The sequence below is a fragment of the Taudactylus pleione genome, unplaced genomic scaffold, assembly GCF_031769625.1.
Source record: "Taudactylus pleione unplaced genomic scaffold, aTauple2 ptg000478l, whole genome shotgun sequence".
Lineage (NCBI taxonomy): Eukaryota > Metazoa > Chordata > Amphibia > Anura > Myobatrachidae > Taudactylus > Taudactylus pleione.
The window spans coordinates 79,610-102,477 of record NW_028284880.1 but is presented as its reverse complement, the minus strand read 5'-3'; the positions used below and the strand labels follow the sequence as shown (position 1 = coordinate 102,477).

Sequence of the window (22,868 nt, the reverse complement as noted above, 5' to 3'; positions counted from 1 at the left end):
CCTCCGTCTGGGCAGCCACGCCCCTGGCACGCCCACCGTGCTGTCACTCACCATCGACAGCACAGCTTCCCCGTCGCTCGCCAGGTCTCACGCATGCGCACGATGGAGCTCCCTCTGTCGTGCGCATGCGCACTTGGGCACCATCGACCCGCTTGCGAGCGTACAGCGCTCGCGAGCGGGTCTGAATGAGACCCTCAGTGTCACAAAAGCCGTGGGATATTACACCAATCTAAATATGCCCCTATGACAGTTCTGTTACATTTACCTTTTAATCCGGGCAAAGCTTACAAAGTATATGAATTGTGAAGTCAACTTCATTGTTTACTATTATTATTATTATATTGATTAACATTAATACATGCACGTTTTGTTACTTTAATATCTGTCTAATGTTGCTGGTTTTTTTTTTATGATCTAAGTTATAAGCAGATTTAGTAGCACCAGAGTGGCTTCACCAACACACAACTCACACTGCAGATGGCATGTTGTCTGTTATATATTGTCATATTCTGTGCGTCCAGCAAGTGGCGCTACAATCCTACGACTACACAGAAACATGACAGATACAGAGTAACCAGCAGTCAGTGAGTTTGCTGTTGTTAAGGTAACAAGTGATTGTTGTGGGAGAGAGGAAGCTGCTGCATGAGGCTTCTGTGATCCAGGGGACTGAGTGTCTCTCATCTGCTGGTAACAGGTGGGTACTGAGACTGGCACCCAGTATGGTTATATAACACACAAGGTGATACTTCTACCTGATTATACACGGGGCGGGGGAGTGAGGCATGAGAGGAGAGGGAGGCACGATGCACAGAGAGGAGAGGGAGGCACGATGCACAGAGAGGAGAGGGAGGCACGATACACAGAGAGGAGAGGGAGGCACGATACACAGAGGGGAGAGGGAGGCACGATACAGAGAGAGGAGAGGGAGGCACGATGCACAGAGAGGAGAGGGAGGCACGATGCACAGAGAGGAGAGGGAGGCACGATACACAGAGGGGAGAGGGAGGCACGATACACAGAGGGGAGAGGGAGGCACGATACAGAGAGAGGAGAGGGAGGCATGAGAGGAGAGGGAGGCATGATACACAGAGAGGAGAGGGAGGCATGATACACAGAGAGGAGAGGGAGGCATGATACACAGAGGGGAGAGGGAGGTATGATACACAGAGAGGAGAGGGAGGCACGATACACAGAGAGGAGAGGGAGGCATGATACAGAGAGAGGAGAGGGAGGCATGATACACAGAGAGGAGAGGGAGGCATGATACAGAGAGAGGAGAGGGAGGCATGATACACAGAGAGGAGAGGGAGGCATGATACACAGAGAGGAGAGGGAGGCACGATACACAGAGGGGAGAGGGAGGCACGATACAGAGAGAGGAGAGGGAGGCACGATGCACAGAGAGGAGAGGGAGGCACGATGCACAGAGAGGAGAGGGAGGCACGATACACAGAGGGGAGAGGGAGGCACGATACACAGAGGGGAGAGGGAGGCACGATACAGAGAGAGGAGAGGGAGGCATGAGAGGAGAGGGAGGCATGATACACAGAGAGGAGAGGGAGGCATGATACACAGAGAGGAGAGGGAGGCATGATACACAGAGGGGAGAGGGAGGTATGATACACAGAGAGGAGAGGGAGGCACGATACACAGAGAGGAGAGGGAGGCATGATACAGAGAGAGGAGAGGGAGGCATGATACACAGAGAGGAGAGGGAGGCATGATACAGAGAGAGGAGAGGGAGGCATGATACACAGAGAGGAGAGGGAGGCATGATACACAGAGAGGAGAGGGAGGCATGATACACAGAGGGGAGAGGGAGGTATGATACACAGAGAGGAGAGGGAGGCACGATACACAGAGAGGAGAGGGAGGCACGATACAGAGAGAGGAGAGGGAGGCATGATACACAGAGAGGAGAGGGAGGCATGATACAGAGAGAGGAGAGGGAGGCATGATACACAGAGAGGAGAGGGAGGCATGATACACAGAGAGGAGAGGGAGGCATGATACACAGAGAGGAGAGGGAGGCATGATACACAGAGAGGAGAGAGAGGCATGATACAGAGAGAGGAGAGGGAAGCATGAGAGGAGAGAGAGGCATGATACACAGAGAGGAGAGAGAGGCATGATACAGAGAGAGGAGAGGGAGGCATGATACATATGCATGCTCAGGAAATCATGCAGAGCATGTGCTAGTAACGAGGGTTATACAGCTAATACCCCATTTACACCAAGTCCAGGGTTTGGCCCGAGATTTGGAACACGGTTACAATCTGGGACAGACCCCTTTCACACTGTGGCACCAACCCGAGTTATTCCCAGGTCAGCGCCGTTCACACTGCACCCGTGTGCAGTGGTACTCTTCTACTGGCCCTTGGCGATGACATAATCGCCAAGCGCCAGGAAATCCGGATCTTCCCATGGTGTAAATGGGACTCGGGTCGGCTGACCCAGATGTTTAACCCTACACGCTACCCAGTTTGGATTACCAGGGTTCGAGGCCCAAGAATTATGCATTATGCTTGGTAGAATAACAACAGAATTAGATATTATAGATAGAAATATATTATATATTGATAAGGGGGTCAGTGTCCAGAATAAGAGGGATTTTCCCATAGTTTTGTGTCTGGTATCTATAATGATTATAAATAGAGCTGAGAATATATTGCTCGCGTGCAGTGGACAGATATAGGGGCCTATTTACTAAGCTTTGGATGGAGATAAAGTGATAGGAGCTGAATGGCTGGTACTTTATCTCCTAACTGCCATATCACAGGCTGTGTTTGAAAAATGACAGGAGCTGATTGGCTGGCACCTTATCTCCATCCAAGGCTTAGTAAATAGACCCCGTAGTTTGTGCATGCACAAAGGAGCTCTGCTAGAGACACAGGGGAGTAGATGTATGAAGCAGTGGAAAGTCTGGAGGAGTTGCCCATGGCAACCAATCAGCTTTGAAGTTGCATTTATCAGGTACAGTCTATAAAATAATAGGCAGGAGCTGATTGGTTGCCATGGGTAACATCTCTACTGGCACACTTCTCCACTCTTTTCTCTGCTTCATTCATCTACCCCATGGTTTCTTCCTATTGGTGTAAGTGACGTCAGCAGCCATCAGAAAGGAGCATTCGGTGGTGACATCCAATACAATATTGGCATTGAGTAGCAAAAGCGTATCCATCATATCAGAGACATTGATGCTCGTATCCATCATATCAGAAATTGATGGTTGCCAACTACTGGTTTCCGCTGGCCATCCCTAGTCTGCTGTTCAGAAGTTGGAGATGCCGCTGACCAGACCACGATGCTGGAATATTGCACATGCTCATTATTTCATCTTTCGGGGCTGACCTGTGGATTTTCAGATTGATATTCCTACATGGCTATAGTTACACATACTAGGGGCCTGATTCAGAGTCACACGCAGCGCCAAGGTTGACGGAGTTAGACGATTTTTTTTCTAATGTGTGTACGTGAAAATCCCTAAAACTCCTATGGCGCATGTGTTCTACAGCGTGTACACACAATGGCGATGTTGCAATTGAGACATACGGCATGAGAGCTGTCTTGGAAAAGTGCTGGACGGTGACAGGGAGGTGATTTAACACGCTCGGTGATGGTCTGGATGTGTTATGGCAGTGTTGTGGGCGTGTTTGCACACTCGCACACTCAATTGTTCACTTTGGAGGCCATTCTCAGACGGCACATCTGCACCTGCTATAGGGCTGCTGGAAGTTCGATGGTGGGACCGATGGTGATGCCTAAAGACGCACCAGGTGGTATTACAGCTTGTATGGACGCCGGGCGCAGGTGCTAAAGGTGACATGGCCAAACATAGGTTTGTGGTCACACCTGATCGTTAAAATTTTGACCTAAATTATTATGTTTTGCGGTGGCGTGCACCTAGAAGGGGGGCATTCCGCCTCATCCACGGCTGGCCTGGGCCCCCCAGGGGAACCTGGGCCCGGGTAATCAGCACCCTCCCCACACCACTCTTGACACCCCTGTATTGGCGGTGAAAGTGGGCGTCTAAGTCCTTGCACATTCATACACACAGATGTACACCAGGGAAGGGCTTCGGAGTGGCATTTGCACGAAGTCGCAGACGGGACGACCGCCAATAGATGCATCCACCACTAAATCAGACCTTAATTCTTTCTGTTTGTTCGGTCTCTTTAAATCTTTCATTATTTCTGCTGCTTCAGTTTCAAATAAGTAAATGCTTAAAACATCAGCCCTTTGCTACACTATGGGCCTGATTTAGACCCGCTCGTAAGCGGCCGCTCGTTTGCTCTGAGCGATGTTTGCCCAACTGTGCATGCGTACGGATCGTTATACGCATGCGCGAACCAGTCAGTGCGGTCGAAATTAATGTCCTTGCAAAATAGCGAATGCCTGATAATTTGAGTGACAGGATGAGGCGTATGTGGGTGGTAACAGGGGAAGGTGCTTGAAAACGGGGAGTGGAGATCCGAACGCAGGCGTGCTTAAAGGTCAAAACGGGCGTTTTATGGGTGTGCATAATTAAAACAGCAGCGTCATTGACCACGTCACTGGGTTATTTTATAGCCAGAACTGCAAAATTGTGGTAGCAAAAACCAACCCCAAGAATAGCGAGCAGTTCATACCCTGGTCGATGTACTCGATTAATCTAATAAATAGCGGACATGACGTAGGATGCGAGCGGCCAGGGGGCGTATTTTAAAAAAAAACGACCACAAGTTTTGTTCGCTCGTTCAGACCTAGAGGCGTGAACAGACCGCAAAGAGCGAACGGTTGAATTGAATAGCCACCCCTATTTTCTGGACGAGCGAGCGCTAATTGCGTCCGGCTCTGAATCAGGCCCTATGTTTGATGCCCTCATTCCCCAAATCTGTCATCTTGCACTTGGCACAGTGGGCCAGACATATGTATGTAATTGTGCAGCCAATCGTACATCACCTCACCCCCGCACCCCTAATTTTCTATTAGTCCCTTTACTGACTTTTATTTAAAGATGAAACAGCTAATTGCTTCCAGCCCTATTGAATGTGCTGATTTTACTGACGTAAGCCTAGCTAGCATTTCTGTGAGATGGCTGTGAAACCCCTCTTTAAAGTAGCATTTCCAGTATGACATATTATACGAGCAGCAATTCAGAAGTCTGCTCAAAGGCAAAGCTTTCAGGGCGAGTACGAATTGGGAGTATAATGAATTTTTGTTGGCGTACCAAGCAGGACATGGCTATCCTCCCTTCCTGTCTATTCAGCTGTTCTCCATACAGAACAGGAATCACCAAACAGTGCCGATTTCTATTTAAGTTCATAAATGAAGTGATTCTTCCTGTACTTCCCTGAATTACGGCACATTTTCCTCTCAGGCTGGGAGCCAGACGAATAGAACCTGTTCCTCAAATGGAATGAAAAAAAGAAGAAGGAACAGCTGTATATAATATAATGTATATCCTGAGCCAACTTATAGAATCAGGCAGGAAATTTAGCATTTTCACTCCATTTTACACTTTTCCAAGTTTGATGTACGGTAATCTCTTTCCTTTGTTCAATAATATATGCGTTTCATTATAAATAGGGATAGTGACGACTAGGCAACACCAAACGGAACCAGAGTAGAGTTTTTTTTCCCATTATTCAGCTTCATTAAAAATGAAAGCCTATGATTTATTCAAACATCTAAATGATTAAACCCGACAATAAATAAAACGCTATAATTGTATACAAGTGATATAAATAAAGTTCTGACAATATGGAAGATACATTGAAGCCATGACAAATGCTATTAAGGGATGCCTGTTAGATGGTATTGGCCAATGCTATTATGGGATGCCTGTTGGGTGGTATTGGCCAATGCTATTATGGGATGCCTGTTAGGTATTGGCCAATGCTATTATGGGATGCCTGTTAGGTGTTGGCCAGGTGTGGTAGATAATAACTTACAACGTTCTGTACATTTGGGATGGTGTTCCCCCTGCAGATCTGCGACATGCAGGCACTAGAAGCAGAGTGTTCTCCCACTTGACGATTTGGTGTTTTTTTCTTACAATTGAATTAAATAGACCACTAAAAAAAAGAATTAAATAAACATTTTAACATGCTATAGAGGGAATACATTCAGCATCCCGGCAGTCGGGATGCCGACACTTACATTACCGGCGACAGAATCCCAGCGTCGGTCACAGTCCCGGCACCGGCATCCTGTCGGGATATTGAAGGTATGGTGTGGGGAGGGTTAGGTTTAGGCGTTAGGCACTAAGGGGTTAGGGGAAGGGTTAGCATACCGACCAACAAGTGTCGGTATGCTAACCCTGTCGGATAACGCTGTCTGGATTCTGACAGCCGGGATACCGAGTGCTGGCATCCCATACCCAACCCCTATAGAGTAGGGGTAAGCAAGATTGGTCAAATCTATAAGTGAGTTTCCAGAATCCTATTTTTAGGGTACTTTGGTGTTCAGCTTAATTGAGGTCCCAGAAGACTAGCACACAGAGACCCGGGGTCCCAGAACAATGGTACACAGAGACACAGGATCCCAGAACAATGGCACACAGAAACACGGGGTCCCAGAACAATGGCACACTGAGACCCAGGGTCCCAGAAGACTAGCACACAGAGACACTGGGTCCCAGAACAATGGCAGACTGTGTGCTAGTCTTCTGGGACCCCATGTCTCAGTCTGCCATTGTGCTGGGACCCAGTGTCTCTGTGTGCTAGTCTTCTGAGACCCCGTGTCTCAGAGACAAAGGGTCCCAGTACAATGGCACACTGAGACACAGGATCCCAGAACAATGGCACACAGAGATACAGGGTCCCAGAAGACTAGCACACAGAGACACAGGGTCCCAGAGCAATGGCAGACTGAGACACGGGGTCCCAGAAGACTAGCACACAGAGACACAGGGTCCCAGAAGACTAGCACACAGAGACACTGGGTCCCAGAACAATGTTAAATTGTGTGCTAGTCTTCTGGGACCACGTGTCTCAGTCTGCCATTGTGCTGGGACCCAGTGTCTCTGTGTGCTAGTCTTCTGGGACAATGTGTCTCTGTGTGCTAGTCTTCTGGGACCACGTGTCTCTGTGTGCTAGTCTTCTGGGACCACGTGTCTCAGTCTGCCATTGTGCTGGGACCCAGTGTCTCTGTGTGCTTGTCTTCTGGGACCATGTGTCTCTGTGTGCTAGTCTTCTGGGACCACGTGTCTCAGTCTGCCATTGTGCTGGGACCCTTGTCTCTGTGTGCTAGTCTTCTGAGACCCGCGTCTCAGAGACAAAGGGTCCCAGTACAATGGCACACTGAGACACAGGATCCCAGAACAATGGCACACAGAGATACAGGGTCCCAGTACAATGGCACACAGAGATACAGGGTCCCAGTACAATGGGATATGGAATCCCGGAGTCCAATAATGGTTTGGATAAAGATCCCCTAGTTGAGCTATAATGTATACACATCACTAACAGCCAGCAGGGAATGTATCAATACCAGGAGATTGCTACATATCAGCTCCTTTGATCCTAATCTCTCAATTGTGCCCCTACTTCATAGTGACTTTATGAATATTATGAGTCCACCTCTTGCAGGCAATGGGTACACGTTAGTGTTTTGTTGTGTAGTGTAAGTGCCACTCCTAGTGTAAAAGCAGCCTAAGGGATGAGCGTTGATGAGCGGTGTATGTGTCGTACCTACTTCCTTCTGTATTTGTAATTGGTCCCAACCTTCCATCAGCTTTTGGACCACGCTCCACTCCTGGAATCCTTTAGTTGGTGTGCAGAGAGACAAGGACCCCCCAGAGAACCCCCAACAAAGTCACTACTCGTTTGGACAGTGACTATGAATTTTATTTAACTGGAACACGGTGTCATGGTACTCTGGTGAATAAAAGGTCAGTTATGCAAATCAACATACAGTATTGGAATTACTGTTGGCTATAACTGCACTTCAGAATAAACAGAATTCACAAATGCAACTACAATCTGAGGATCACATTACATACATTACATATTCAGATAGCCCTTCAAGACAGTACTCTTAGCTAACTGTGAAACAGATATAGCAGTCCTCCCTGCTAGTAGGGGCTTGTCATTCCTTTTAGTACGTCCCCTGCTAGTATTGGTAGCAGACAACACAGTTCTCAAAGTATGTGGTAGCAATTATTGCTGTTTTCCCTGTAGCACTAGAATAGCAAGTTATGCAAATCTCCTTGTAGAATTAGGGTAGCAGTTATGGCAATCTCCCTGAAGCATTAGTGCAGCAGGTTATACAGATCTCCCTGTAGATTAGGGTAGTGAGTATGAGTTTAGTGTTCACTTCCTTACAGTGGGTAGGGCTGAATACTGCAGCTAGCTTATACTGGCTGCCTAGTTACTGAAAGTCATTTCCTTGGGTGCAGGGTTGGCTGGATCACTCCTCATTGAGGAACAAACTAGTGGGCTGACAATTGGGGATGAGCACTGAGGGCTCTTGACCTGTCCATTTGCGCTATCTCTGTTTTATCTGTCCACCCCCTTCAGCTGGTCTCCCCTGTGGCTTACCCGGAGGATCAGCTGTCTTGGATGTCTGCGGCTCGTTAAAACTGGTGTCCTGGACCTGTGGCAGTATCACAGGCGCAGCTCCTGCCCGTCGTATGTTCGCTCGCTGTCCGCTCTCCTTATCTGAGCAACTGACACCTGCAGCGTGGCTCTCACTCAGCAGCCCCTGCAGCCTCCGCTCTTCGCTGATTCTTGCAGCTCACACTGGATCCTGACAAGCTCCGTGCCTGCTCCTGTCAGCCCAGCTCTCCTCACAGCTCTGTTTTCCCTCCTAACAGGCTCCGCCTCCTCAGTTCACAGGTCAGGCTGCTCTTTCCTCTCAGGGCTCTTCCTGCTCCTCACTCACTCTGTTTGAGTCCCCTGGGTCCTAAAGCTCTCCTGCTACCCACTGATGTCACAATGTGAGGGGAATGATTAACCCCCTCAATGCCAGTGTTCTTTCACATAAACAAGACCTTCCATTAGGGCCAGACAGTCTGTGTTGGGGCATCACACTAGGACATTGTAGGGGCATATATTGTAACACTCCTGTCCCTCTCTTCACAGCCCTTTGCCTGATGGGGAAAAATGAAAAGAAGAAGGGAAAGAAAGGGACAAAGAAAAAGAGGGAAAGTAAAACATCTAAGGAAGACAAAATGACCTTTGCTGAAGCCCTGCTGGCCTATCAGTAAGTATCTGGTCACATAGGTGGGTGGAGCCTCTGCAGTGTGCCTTGCTGGCCTATCAGTAAGTAGGTGGTCACATAGGTGGATGGAGCCTCTGCAGTGTGCCCTGCTGGCCTATCAGTAAGTAGCTGGTCACATAGGTGGGTGGAGCCTCTGCAGTATGCCCTGCTGGCCTATCAGTAAGTATCTGGTCACATAGGTGGGTGGAGCCTCTGCAATGTGCCCTGCGGCGACTCAGTGCTACTGCACCAGGGGCTGATACCAGCATTTGCATATTATCGGGGCCGCGACTCCAGCAACAGACGCAAGAGTGGACACAGCAGCCTCCACCTCTTAGTTCCTAAGTTACTTAGAATTGAGAAGAGATTTCTGGGTAATGCCACTCTCATGCCAACCCCTTCAGCCAATACACCACATACGGGTTGTTAAAAGCATGATGCGGTATTCTACTTACACAGGACATCCCTATGGGAACAATCTATTGCATCCTTATTCGGGGCTTGATTCAGAGGTGGCCACAGTCCGGCTCAGTCCATGCGGATCTGAGAACATATACAAATGCTGCAGGTGCTGTCTTCTGTAATGAGACGCAAACATCGCTTGGACCATCGGACATCTGAGCGACCCTGTATGGCTTTGGCACGCTCCCAAAATACCGGTGACATACCTGTTTTTTTATACGCACCTCTCCATCCGTCCACCTCTGAATCAGGCCCTAAATTGCGGGTTTATAGAAGTGGAGAAATTGCCCATAGCAACCAATCAGATTTTACTTGTCATTTATCTAGCACCTTCTAGAAGATCATAGCTAGAATCTGATTGGTTGCTATGGGCAACAACTTCTAAAAACCCTCTAGGTCTCTCTGGTCACCTAGAGGTGCTGTAGAGACAACCTACCTAAAACAGTGGTACCAGTTGATTTCCAAATAATATGCAAATATCCCACCGTAAAAGGGGAACAGACTTCTGGGTAATGCCACATAAATGGCAGCCTATTCAGTCAATGCCTCAAGGGGCTTCTAAATGATGGCACCAGTTTGTCCTGACACAAAACATCTACTGTACCTACATTCGGCCTGTTCTGCACGTGTTCTTATTCACTTCCGCACTGTAGGATGTGTGGCCAAAGCCACTAGGCCTGATTCAGAGCAGGACACTAATGCCGCCATGGTGACGTATATTTGCGGAGTCACAGCGGCGGTAATATGCAAATGCTAGTCTCAGCCTTCTCAGTCTCAGCCTTCCCTTTGTGCACACTGTACATACCCTGAGACGCCCACTTTCATTGCTCGTGGACAGTACAAATCCGACGTTTTTTTTTACAAGCACTCCACCATCGTGTCCACCATCACAACACTTACACCAGCCTATGGCAGGCACGGGTTGGGTATGAAATACCGCCGATTCAGATCCCGACAGTGCAAGCCCGAAGGTGGAGAATCCCGACGGAGTTAGTAAGTAACCTAACCCTCTCCCTACCCTAACTCTCCCTCATTGGTGGGGGTGCCTAACCCTAACCTCCCACCTGTGGTGTCTAACCCTAACCCCCCTTCCTGTACCCTAAACCTAACCCTCCTGGTGGGTGCCTAACCTTAACTCCCACCCTTCCCTGGGCTAACCATGCATACTTACCCGGATTCATCATTCGGGATTCCAGTGGTCGAGATGCTGATGCCGGTATCCTGATCCCCTTCAGGATAGCGGTGTCGGCATTTTGCCGGGTGGCGGGATTACGGCGTCGTTATATCGACGCTCGGCATCCCGTCCACTGGCATACCCACTACATCCCGGCTGGCACAGTGTCTACTTCTAAACTCTGACTAAACATGGCCTCTGTGTTTGGGAAAGCGCCCATGAGAAACACGCCCATGAGATGGCCTCCTTTTAGCACACTTCAGGCCACCTCCCAGACACCGCCCAGGAATGCCCATGGTTTTAATGCCAGCGTTTCTGAACACAACAGCAGATTCCACGTACACTTAAGAGAATGCATGGGTCCTAGGGGTTTTCAGGACTTTTGCACATGCGCAGTATCAACTAATCACTCAGCTGCGCAAACATCAGCACTTTGTCCACCTCTGGTGGTTCAGGCTCAGCATGTTTAGCCATAAAATGACAAATATATTGGATTTTGCATGGTGGAAGATTGTGCCTAATGTCCAGGTGTTAAAGAATAATTTCTTGAAATATCCTTATTGTCAGTTATATCCAACTGTGCACAATTTACATTCTGGTTGTTCCCAATGTTATGTGCAATGAGAGATAATTTTCTAGATGATTCCAAAACAAAAGATGGATGACACCACATTGCACTGCAAAGATTTATTTGTCAGTAACGTGTGCACTAAGGTCAGCTACACAGGTCTGGACAAAACTCGTGTCTAAATTCGGGAAATCAATTCACCTGCTCCCACACATGAGCAGTTCCTTTCCTTCTCTTCTCTTCCCATCACTCTGGTACAAGTTGATCTTTGTCTCATCTGTCAATAGGATGTTGTTCCAGAACTGTAATGGCTTTTTTAGATGTTGTTTGGCAAACTCTAATCTGGTCTTCCTGTTTTTGTGGCTCACCAATGGTTTGCATTTTGTGGTGAACCCTCTATATTCACTCTTGTGAAGTCTTCTCTTGATTGTTGACTTTGACACATATACATCTACCTCCTGGAGAGTGTTCTTGATTTGGCCAACTGTTGTGAAGGGGTTTTTCTTCACCAGGGAAATAATTATTCTGTCATCCACCACAGTTGTTTTCTGTGGTCTTCCGGGTCTTTTGGTGTTGCTGAGCTCTCCGATGCGTTCTTTCTTTTTAAGAATGTTCCAAACAGTTGATTTGGCCACACCTAATGTTTTTGCTATCTCTCTGATGGGTTTGTTTTGATTTTTCAGCCTAATGGTGACTTGCTTCACTGATAGTGACAGCTCTTTGGATCTCATATTGAGAGTTGACAGCAACTGATTCCAAATGCAAATGTCACACCTAGAATCAACTCCAGACCTTTTACCTGCTTAATTGATAATGAAATAACGAGGGAATAGCCCACACCTGTCCATGAAATAGCTTTTGAGTTGATAGTCCCATTACTTTTGGCCCCTTAAAAAGTGGGAGGCACATATAGAAACCGTTGTAATTCCTACACCGTTCACCTGATTTGGATGTAATTACCCTCAAATTAAATCTGAAAGTCTGCAGGTAAAGCACATCTTGTTTGTTTCATTTCAAAGCCATTGTGGTGGTGAATAGAGGCCAAAATCTGAAAATTCTGTCAATGTCCCAATATTTATGGACCTGACTGTATATGTACTATTGTTTTTTACAATGGAATTACAGGTGCCAGCGTGCCTGCCTTTTGGCACTTCTGGAATTACAAGTGCCCCCATACCCCTGCTGTAAAAAAAATAGTAAAATAATCACAGTACACACACCGTTGAAATTAAAATTTTATTACATACAAAACACACTCACACATACTTACCTTTCTGTCATTTTTTTTTTTTTAATTAACCCTTTATTTTTTACACACACAAACAGTCTGCACGTACAGTATCTCACTGATATGTGCAGGCTGCATGTTCGGGTGAGTTTAGCTGCGGTCAGACACAGGGAACTAGGGCAGAGAAAACTCGATGACATACATCATCGAAAAACACGATTCAGCAAATCACGATTCTTGGTAAATTTGAGAGTTTCAGCAGGCAAAAATCTCCCGTGTTTCAGCGATTCTAATCGAGTTTCAACTTGGGGCAATCTCGGACAAGACATGATTCTTAGTAAATTTACTCCCTATAGTTCTACTTCCCCCATTGGTTCCTTGTGGAATTACTGTACATGTTGCATGCTCATTTGAGTCAGTTCTTCTAGGTTAGCCTCTACTGTGTTTAAGACATCTGACATGGTTCTCACAGAGGGCTCTATTTATCAACATTATTTTTACTAAAATAATGTGAAAAAGGGTGTTTTCACACCCTTTTCACATTATTTTAGTATCAACTATAGTTATTACAGTGCAATTGGAGTAGAATTTGTAAAATTCTACTCCAACCCCTAAGTATCACTTATTTTTAGTAAAGCAGATCACATTTCTCATAACTGTAATGGGAAATGTGATCCGACCAGAGTTACTAAAAATAAAATGTGAAAAAATATCGGGGAAAGCCCTGTGATAACGCCACCTGGAGGTGGAGTTATCCAGGGTCTCCCCCGGTTACCGGCCTCCTGCCCAACTCTAACGGTGAGAGCAGAGCCGGGAGTCGGTCCCAGTAATCAGCTGTGTGGTCTAAACAGACCGCAAGCTGATTACTGTAAGAAAAAAAAAATAGTAAAAAAATGTACTTACCTGACTCGAGGGACTGGTGATCGGGCCTCCGGTGATGACTCCCCTCCAGTCAGCTGGTCTCACATAGTGCACTGCTGCCCGGTCATCAGGTGATCGGGCCCCAGTGCAGTATGGGAGATCACCTGACATGAGGAATGGAGAACATCACCGGAGGCCCGGAGCATGCAGGTAAGTGCTATTAAGGGAGGGGGGGTCGCGGGAGGGGAGGGGGGTCCATGATTGCGGGGGCGGGGCTTAGCGCCAGGGGAGGTAGCAGCGGCAATCGGTCGGCGCATGCACGGGCACTTAATCACGGTATTTTTTGCAAAAATACCGTGATAAGGCTCCGAAGGGGATTTGCAGGGACAGAGCTTTATCGCAAGCTCTGTCCCTGTAAGGGATTTGTAGTAAATCCCTGTGATATTGCCTGAATTCGCAATGCGAATTCACTCCGTAATATCACACTACAATCTGCATTCAGTATGCGGATTGTAGTAAATAGAGCCATAAGGGCTCTATTCATCATGTTAAAATTGTAGTTAGTGAAAACTTAGTTTTAAATTTGCATATTAAAATAAAGAAAATTGTGTAATTCATCATTCCCCCTTCATAACATGACCACTTCCGAAAAGTGCCTCCTTTTGCGGAGACAACTTTTCGGACTAGTGATACTGTAATTTTCACCTGCTGCGGTTAGAAATCCAGCTCTTCGCCGGATGATAATGTTAATGTGCATGCGCGGGCATCAACGTGGAGAAGTAGCCTATAATAAATTTTAAAAAATTCTCTTCTTAAAAACTTTATTTAAGAAATATGCATTAACATGCAGAACCTAAACTAAGCCGGGGTAGCAGTGAGTGGCAGCCTCGTCCGGTGACCACTTACTACAAATCAAAGAATCAGGTACGGCCATATTAAAGGAGCGGTCACCGGGACAAGTTAACTGCAGGCGGCCGGGATGAGGAGGAGCGAGCAGCACAGCATGAGAGATCTGAACAGCAGCTTGTAAGCACATTCGGGAAACTGAACGCCATCTGAAGATGACGAACAGTTTCACTTTCAAATTCCGAAAATAAAGCATTTTCGGAGTTTGATGAATCCCACAATTTTAACATCCCCCATAGTTAAGTATGGGGAGTGTGGAAATTATCGGAGAAACAGAGGTGTTATCCATAGCAGCCAGATCAGCAAATCAGGTTCTAGCTATCATTTTATAGAAGGTACTAGATAAATGATAGCAGCAATCTGATTGGTTTCTATGAGCAACATCTCCACTTGTCCTCTTAAAAAGGTTTGACCGTTAGACCTCATACGGTATATACCTGGGCATTAATTAAGGTACATTCTAAAAAACAACTGTGATGCTCATAGCCCTAATATAAATGTGCGCCAAATGTCTCATCCTCATGCACTTTCTTACAAGCGTTTGCTTCACTTTGCTTTGTATTAATTTCAGGGTTGCCTGCAGCAATTTAATAGCATTAATGCTCAGTAGAAATACGAGTTTGGTGGGAGCACTGATGGAGTACGTAGTACAATGGGTTGCCGGGGTGGCTTTGAACCCGTTAAAGAACACACTTCAAATGCTCTGTGAAAAGCGAAGATAAAAGGTATTGTCCGTGCTTTAACCAAAGTTGTTTTTCAGCTCTTTGGAGCAGAGTCTGTAGCTTTAGTTTGATGAGGTTGACGACCAAAAATGTTCTACCTCATTTCTTGACCAGCATCCTCTTAGCTAAAGCTCCTTCCAAATCAGTTTTATCTTGCTTATAGAATATGTTCTAATTAAGTGAATCGCTCCTTTCAGGATCCAGATGAAGGAGTCTAGAACTGAAGAGCTTCTGGCTGAGGTCAAACAAATGGAAGAGAAGAATGCTAGGTATAAAGAACGGGTAAGAGTGACGATATCTTACTTCTATTAAAAAGCTGACAATGGGACTCATTCTAGGTTAGACGCATTCGCGGCCGCAGTTCCATACAGCCGTGGCTGCCTGCTTACTATCTTATGCTAATGTGAGTATCCACCCGTGTACGCCGAGAATCCCTGCACCTGCATGCGCCCACTGAGAATCGGTATGATTTACCGCTGGACCCATGCCCGGCGGTTGGAATCCCGACAGCGTCATCCTGGCAGAGGAGGAAATCCCGATCGTCCTAAGGTAAGTATTGACTAACCTATTTCTACCCCCTAACTCTTCCTTAGGGGTGCCTAACCTTAACCTTCCCCCCCAGTGCCTAACCCTAACCCCCCCTTCCCCTAGCCTAAACCTAACCTCCCGGGAGGGTGCCTAACCCTGTCCCCCCCGGGAACCCTAAACCTACCCCTCCACGGCTATCCGCGCTCTGCGCCCCTTCAATCTGAATGCCGGGCGTCGGGCTCCCGGCGTATGTCTGATAGGCGTCGGCATTTCGACGCCTGTCTTTAGACCCTTGCCGGGATGTGACAGTCGGGAAGCCGGCTATCGGGATTAGGTCCGCCGACTTCCGACTGCATACCGCCCACTGTTTTTAGGTCCGCAGCTGTCATCACTAGTATCAGGACTGGGTGCAAGAGATGCGTCTGTAACAGGCGTCATATGCGCATCCGCACACAATGAACGAGCACGGAAGTCAGCCTACACGTCCACAACACTCCCACAAGGACCGCATGGTCACTGCCCAGCTACCACCCAGAAACGGCATTTCACGTAAAGAGTAATAATCAGTTCATTACAGAGTTGGAAAGAAGCGCTGGCTAAATTTTCTAACCCCGGTATGCTCCTGCAATTGAAGTAATAAATCTCTTGTTTTTAAACCCAAAATATAACATTTGCCTGTGGGTATAATAGGAGACGTCCCTGTACTTTGTCCACATCATGCAAGGAACGTCCCGGGCATTTGGGCGGCAGCCTAAGTTTTCCAGCATAATAAGTGTCCATTATTGTATGGTCACCCTGTAACTGAAGTGATGGATCTGCCACAGACACCTGGGGCCTTAGTAGGACAAAACGCTGTGCACGGGCTGAAATGGCGAGTTCTTGTATACAGCACATGCGCAGATGCCATATTTACAAAAATTTGCTTATGTCCGTCCCATTCTGAGTAGGGACAGAACTTGTCAGGATCGGTCTTTCTGTGAAATTGGGCGCTTTGGGGTGGGAACAGGGCGGCGATGGGAGTGCACGGAACTGCCCTGACCTGTGGGCGTGTCACAGGAGAGTCATGGGCGTGTATCTACAGCTTCGTACATACGGGGAAGGGAAGCCTGCATCTGGCGGCTGGCGAGAAGTCAATAGGTGGCACGGGTTTCCGTTTGCCTGCGCACGCACTGCTGCACTAACTGTACGGAATCTCACATTAGCATAACGTAGTAAATCAGGCACCCGCAGCTGCAGCCACTTTGCCTGTGTCTCAGCATCATGCCTTTTGAGTGTCCATGTGTCTCTGTGGAACCGGTATGAATGACCGCAGAACGAGAGCCCGGCGGTCAAAATCCCGACGCCGGGCGAACAGCGGAGATCCCGACGGAGGTGAGTAAACTACCTAAACCTCCCCTCTCCCCCCCCCTAACCCTCCTTTAGGGGTGCCTAACCTCCCCCCTTAGTGCCTAACCCTAACCTTCCGCCGGGGGTGCCTATCCCTAACCCCCCCCCCTTCCCCTAGCTTAGCCCTACACCTCCCGGGGGTGATGCCTAACCCTAAATCCCACCAGGCGCTCTATACCTAACCACCCCCCCGTGTGTATGAGGACGCGCGGACCATACTTACCTCGTTCGGTCCGGCGTCATTCTGTATTCCGGGGTCGGTATTGTGATAGGCGTCGGTATTTCCACAACTATCAATAATCCCTAGCCGGCATTCCGTCTCTGTAGAGTACAGAGGTTACAAGTGACACAATGCACAAAGGCTCCAATGTAAAAGGCCCCTATTCATGAAAGTTTCCTAACGTTGGCCGGACTTTACATATGTGATCTGGAACGTGCTCTGTGAATGAGGTCAGTTTGTTTTTTGAAAAAGGCGATGTTGCTGTCTATGGTGAAGCTTCCAGTTTATACCAATGTAACCAGCTGTTACGTCCCATCCAGAATGAACGCCTAAAAGCCGAACAGACCGGACACATCAAGGAGCTTCTCGGACAGGCAAAAGCCGAGGAACAGGAACTGGCCAAGAAAGAAATCGTCAACAGAGAACAAGTGGATGAGGCGAAGCAAGACACCTGGGACTTTGTTCACCAGAAGGAGATTCTGTTTGAAGGTAAAAGAATATTTCCTGCCTCCCTTATGGTGTTATATCTGGGGAAGGGGTCAGTTCTGTGGGAGGTTCCATGATGCCCAGCTGCGCATATATTGGGGGTCATTCAGAGGCGGTCGTTAGCGCTGATGCGCTCGGACCGGGTCGATGGCCCCCCACAGAGCATGCGCACGACAGCGCCGTCGTGCGCATGAGTGAGACCCGCTACGACCGACAGCGCCGGTCGTAGCGGGTCTCGATCCAAAGGGGGCGAGCTGTCGATGTTGATTGACAGCTCGCCCCGTTTGGAAGGCGGGCCGGGGGGTGGCAGCCCAAACGGAGGCGTTCCCATGGGAACACCTACCGTTTGGGGGAGGCCCCACTGACATCACTAGTGATGTCAGTGGAGAGCTTCTGGCTCAGACAGAGCCAGAAGCTCTCCGGGGCTTACGACAAGGGAGACCCTACCCTAGGGTCTCGTCGTAAGCCCTGATGGTCGCAATGGTCACAGACCATCGCGACCATCACCGGAGCGGTCGTTAGAGCTGTGGGTGTTAACCCACAGCCTAACGACCGCAACAGAGGCGGGCGGTCAGGATGCAAGCGGCCGCCCAGTTTCTGAGCGACCGCTTGCATCCTCCGACCGCCTCTGAATGAGGCCCATTGTGTGGTAGCGCCGACATCGCAAGTTTCCCCTCGCACCCCACAGAGAAAGCACGCGATGCCGGCAGGATGCAATGTGTTCCGGAACTGCACATCGCATCAATGTTGGGAATTGAATTCCCCCCATAGTTACACAAAGTTACTCCCGGCAAATCATGGCTGATCCAGAAGGTGGCAAAAAACCCTGTAAAGTCCAGTTTTATGCAGAGGACGAACATTCCTTCCTGACGCCATACTGATGATCAATCGCTTCTCTGGATCAATATATTATATTGTGTTATGTTAATAACAGTAACTTTGTATGCCCTGTTTTGTCTGATCATTTATTCTGTTGTACTGTAGTATCTGCCAATGCCAGTCCATGTGGAAATGCATCCTATAGTGTCACAGCTCTTACAGTAAAGATCCCTTTCATAGCTGGAGAATAAAATCCATTTCTTCTAGCTGCAGGCGGTGGCCTTGAGTCTTCCGTGGGATGTACAAGCTGGACGACTTGTCTGGTTACATTACATCTAGTATCTATTCTGCACCCATTATAGATACGCCACTGTGGTGAGATAATCACACCTTATAATACACTCAGTATTATTGCTGTCAGTATATATATGTGAGCATATTCATCCTTTTTGAAAATTGTGCAAATATCACCAGTTGCTTTTCCTGTCTATACACATAGGATTATTTTGCTGCAATTCCTGGAGTTACATGATTTGTTTCACACCTATTTAAAGTTCGCTGCAACAGAAGTGAACATTTCAGGACCACCTTTAGTCACCACACTTGCTATGTTTGAGCCGTGAGATTTGTGGGCCTGATGCAGAGACGGGCTCAGTGCCGAAATGTATGCACCTGAGCAATGTTTTGCTACTGTGAGTGCAAACGGCATGCTTACGGCATCGGTAACACTTGAGAAGGGGTTTGCGATCCCTGGGCGTATCTGTGTGTAGACTGGGAGGTGACCTAAAGTGATCGCAGAAACGGCCCATTTAATGGGTGTGTTATGGATTAGAGGAGAGTAGCTAGAGTAGACCCTAGGCAACTGCAAATGTCAATGGTGGGACCAATGTTGGGTCGGTATTGAAGTGTTTACAATCTCCTTCGTAAATGCACAGACCACAGAGCCTGAAAGCGGGGATCTCATACACTCGTATCTCGTACACTGGAGCACAAAAGGAAGACTGAGATTAGCATTTGGATATTCCCAAAACCGCTATTGCGAGAGCGGCTGCATTACCAACCGTCTCTGAATCAGGACCTGTGTTTCTTCTTTGGATTTTCCATGGTGATATCCTACCTGCTCCAGTGGGATCGCATAAGGGGGAACTGCATAAGGGGCACTACTACAGGGGTAACTGCATAATGGGCACAAACCTGATACATACAGAGGGCGTGATTCAGAGCCGGACGCTCTGACCAGAGCGCTCGCTCTGAATCAGGGCCCTCCTACCTAAATATTGAGCGGCCTCCTGGCCGCTTGCATAGCTGTGGGTGACCACCCCGAGCTTATGCGAGCGGCCAAAAAGATGGTCGCGATGGTCAAGACCATCGGGCTTGCGACGAGACCCTGCAGTAGGGTCTCGCTGCCGCAAGCCCAGGAGTGCTTTCGGCTCTATCAGAGCCAAAAGCACTCCCACTGACATCTAGTCTCCCACTCACCATCGACAGCACGCCCCCATTGGTGCGAGACCCATAACGACAGCTGGCTGTCGCTATGCGGGTCTCGCGCATGCGCACGACGGAGCTCCCTCCGTTGTGCGCATGCGCATTAGGGCACCATTGACCCGCTTGCGAGCGGGTCTGAATCAGGCCCAGAGTTTACAGGTTATAACCTATGTTCCCAATAATCTGGTTCTATATATGGACATAGAAATTGTGCAACCTGTTTTGAGCTGAGGTGGAGCGGAGATGAGGGTTGGTGAAGTAGATCTTTCAGGGTGGGATGTAAAAGGCATTACTGTGTGGCACAGTGGCTTCACAAGCTGAGGGTTGACACCAAAGTGCCAACTAATCCTCAGTGACAGGAGCCGTGTGCTGCATTGTAGCATTACGTGAAGCACTCGGCTCCTAACACAGTGAGGGAGCCGGCATTGCACACAGAGCAGTTCCCGGAGGCAGTCCGCACCTCCAGGACCCCCCCACCCCGGAGTGATTACAATGGAGTGATGCCGTGAGGCCACGCCCCCTACCTGCGAGAGCCGCCACTGGTGTGGCATAATGTGTAAGGGGCATTACTGTGTGCAACAATGTGCTATAAGGGGTATTACTTAGTGTGGCATATTGTGTTATAAAGGGCATTACTGTGTGGCATAATGTGTTATAAGGGGCATTATTGAGTGGCATAATGTGTTGTAAGGGGCATTACGGTGTGGCATAATGTGTTATAAGGCGCACTACTTAGTGTGGCATAATGTGTAAGGGGCATTATTGTATCACAAAACTACACACCTTTTTTTCGGGAGTGCAGAAAAACGTTGTTTTTTGTTTCCATCTGTGTCGAACCGATATATCGCACAGTGGATCATATAGTGGGTCTGAATCAGAGATGTATGCAAACCCGATGGCGGCCAGTTATCAGCCAGTTACGATGGGCTGTTTCTGCTCAAAACTTGATAGGCTGTGAGCAGGATCAGCCTCTGTGAGTTAAGGCGCATAGCCGTGCGGAAGACCTGCTGGCAGCTTGTGCACTTAATTAATTCTTCCCCTAAATATGTCCCCGCATTTTACACCCCCCACCATACAATACAACATGGTATTACCAAGGTGCCAGTTTTATACCTTCTAGCTGGTTACACTCCTACCTGTATACTAAGCCGTACGTTCTGACATACTGTACATAACCTGCAGTAACAGTATTGAATTTATTTTTCTATTGGAATTGCCATAGGAATAGTGTTATTTATATACATTATTTTGCTCAGTGTTGCTTTAGTATTTACCACTTACCTCCCTAGAGTCCAGAGTCCTCTCGCCTTCATCCTCATCTCTGACAGTCTGTTTGTTTAAGTCAGACTGCAAGATTGCATTGGGCCTCCCAAACCAACGTGTGTCTGCTCAGTTAGCTGAGAGACAGGAGATTTCTGGAATAATGAAAAAGAGACTGTGAAGTAGCAGGATCCCCGGATGAGGGTGTAGATCAGGGGTCAGGAACCTTTTACCCCAAAATATGTTTAGATACGCCGACGTTACCTCCTTGATTTGAAAGGAAGGAAATCAGCCCCCATATAATGCCCCTGTAGTAGTGCCCCCAGTTATGCCCCTGTAGTAGTGCCCCCATATAATGCCCCTGTAGTAGTGCTCCCATATAATCCCCCTGTAGTAGTGCCCCCATATAATCCCCCTTTAGTAGTGCCCCCATATAATATCCCTGTAGTAGTGCCCCCATATAATCCCCCTGTAGTAGTGCCCCCATATAATCCCCCTTTAGTAGTGCCCCCATATAATATCCCTGTAGTAGTGCCCTCATATAATGCCCCTGTAGTGCCGCTTGTACAAAAAAAACCCCACTTACCTTAATCCCCGCTCCTGCATCCGCCGCCGTCCTGTCCGCCCGGCTGCTCCTCGGAACTATGGGAGAGAACGCATGGAGAGAGCCGGATGCTGGCTAATGCGGCGCTGCAGGGAAGGAGCCAGTCGCCCGCTGGTAATAACATCTCAGCGGGCGTCCGGCTTAGAGCCTTCCTGCGGCACAGCCGGGCATGCATAGGAATCATTCTATATTATACCTATATGCATGCCCGGCTGTCCGTCCATTACCCCCAGGAATTTCATTTTTACCCCATGTGGGGTAATTTACCCCTGTTCCCCAACCACTGGTGTAGATGATGATGTCTCCAGAGAATCCTCTTTTGGGAAGAAATTGTATTTCTCCATCTTACAATACAATGATTTGAAGAGGCAGAGGCCCTGATTCAGAGCCGGACGCCTCCACAGCTAATGCGAGCGGCCAGGATGATGGTTGCGATGGTCAAGACCATCGCGACCATCGGGCTTGTGACGAGACCCTTGTGGTAGGGTCTCGTGGCCGCAAGCCCCAGAGAGCTTTCGGCTCAAACAGAGCATTCCCGATATTGGCACTAGCAGCTAACGCCATCTGAAGACAGCGTTAGCCGCTGTAGTCTATAGGCACTTACCGCATATCAGCCGGCGGAGGGATCTCATGGAACCCTCCGCCGGCAATGAGAACCGCTCATGTGCAGTCCGCAGGACTACGCATGCGCAGCAGCCCCGACTGCCCTCTGGAGACATCACAGGGATGGGATCCTTTCAGAGCCCGTCTCCCTGCATGTCCCGGATAATACATCCAGCCAATAGGATCGCATTTTGCAATGCGATCAGGGGCGTTACTGGCATGCCCTGATCGCATTGCAAAAGTGATCATTGATAAATGGGGCCCCAAGTCGTACGTAATGCGGTCACGCATCTGACAGCTTCCTGCGTCCAGAAGTCCCACGCAGACCATTATGTGTCCCAGCCAGACCGAACCCTGATTTTAAGGAATATAT

General features: G+C 48.3%; 1 protein-coding gene across 2 annotated transcripts in view; it reads left to right on the top strand.

Moving 5' to 3' along the window:
* Positions 1 to 623: 623 nt before the first annotated feature.
* The window catches only part of CCDC83 (coiled-coil domain containing 83), a 42,250-nt gene continuing 20,005 nt past the window's right edge, over positions 624 to 22,868 (top strand). Inside the window, exons 1-5 of one of the 2 annotated variants that reach the window (XM_088449022.1) lie at positions 624 to 694; positions 7,717 to 7,873; positions 9,066 to 9,186; positions 15,302 to 15,386; positions 17,559 to 17,727. In XM_088449022.1, coding sequence (XP_088305148.1) covers positions 9,077 to 9,186; positions 15,302 to 15,386; positions 17,559 to 17,727 — 364 coding nt within the window. In that variant the 5' untranslated portion in view covers positions 624 to 694; positions 7,717 to 7,873; positions 9,066 to 9,076. The remainder of the gene's footprint in view (positions 695 to 7,716; positions 7,874 to 9,065; positions 9,187 to 15,301; positions 15,387 to 17,558; positions 17,728 to 22,868) is intronic. The other variant, XM_088449023.1, reaches the window with a different exon arrangement.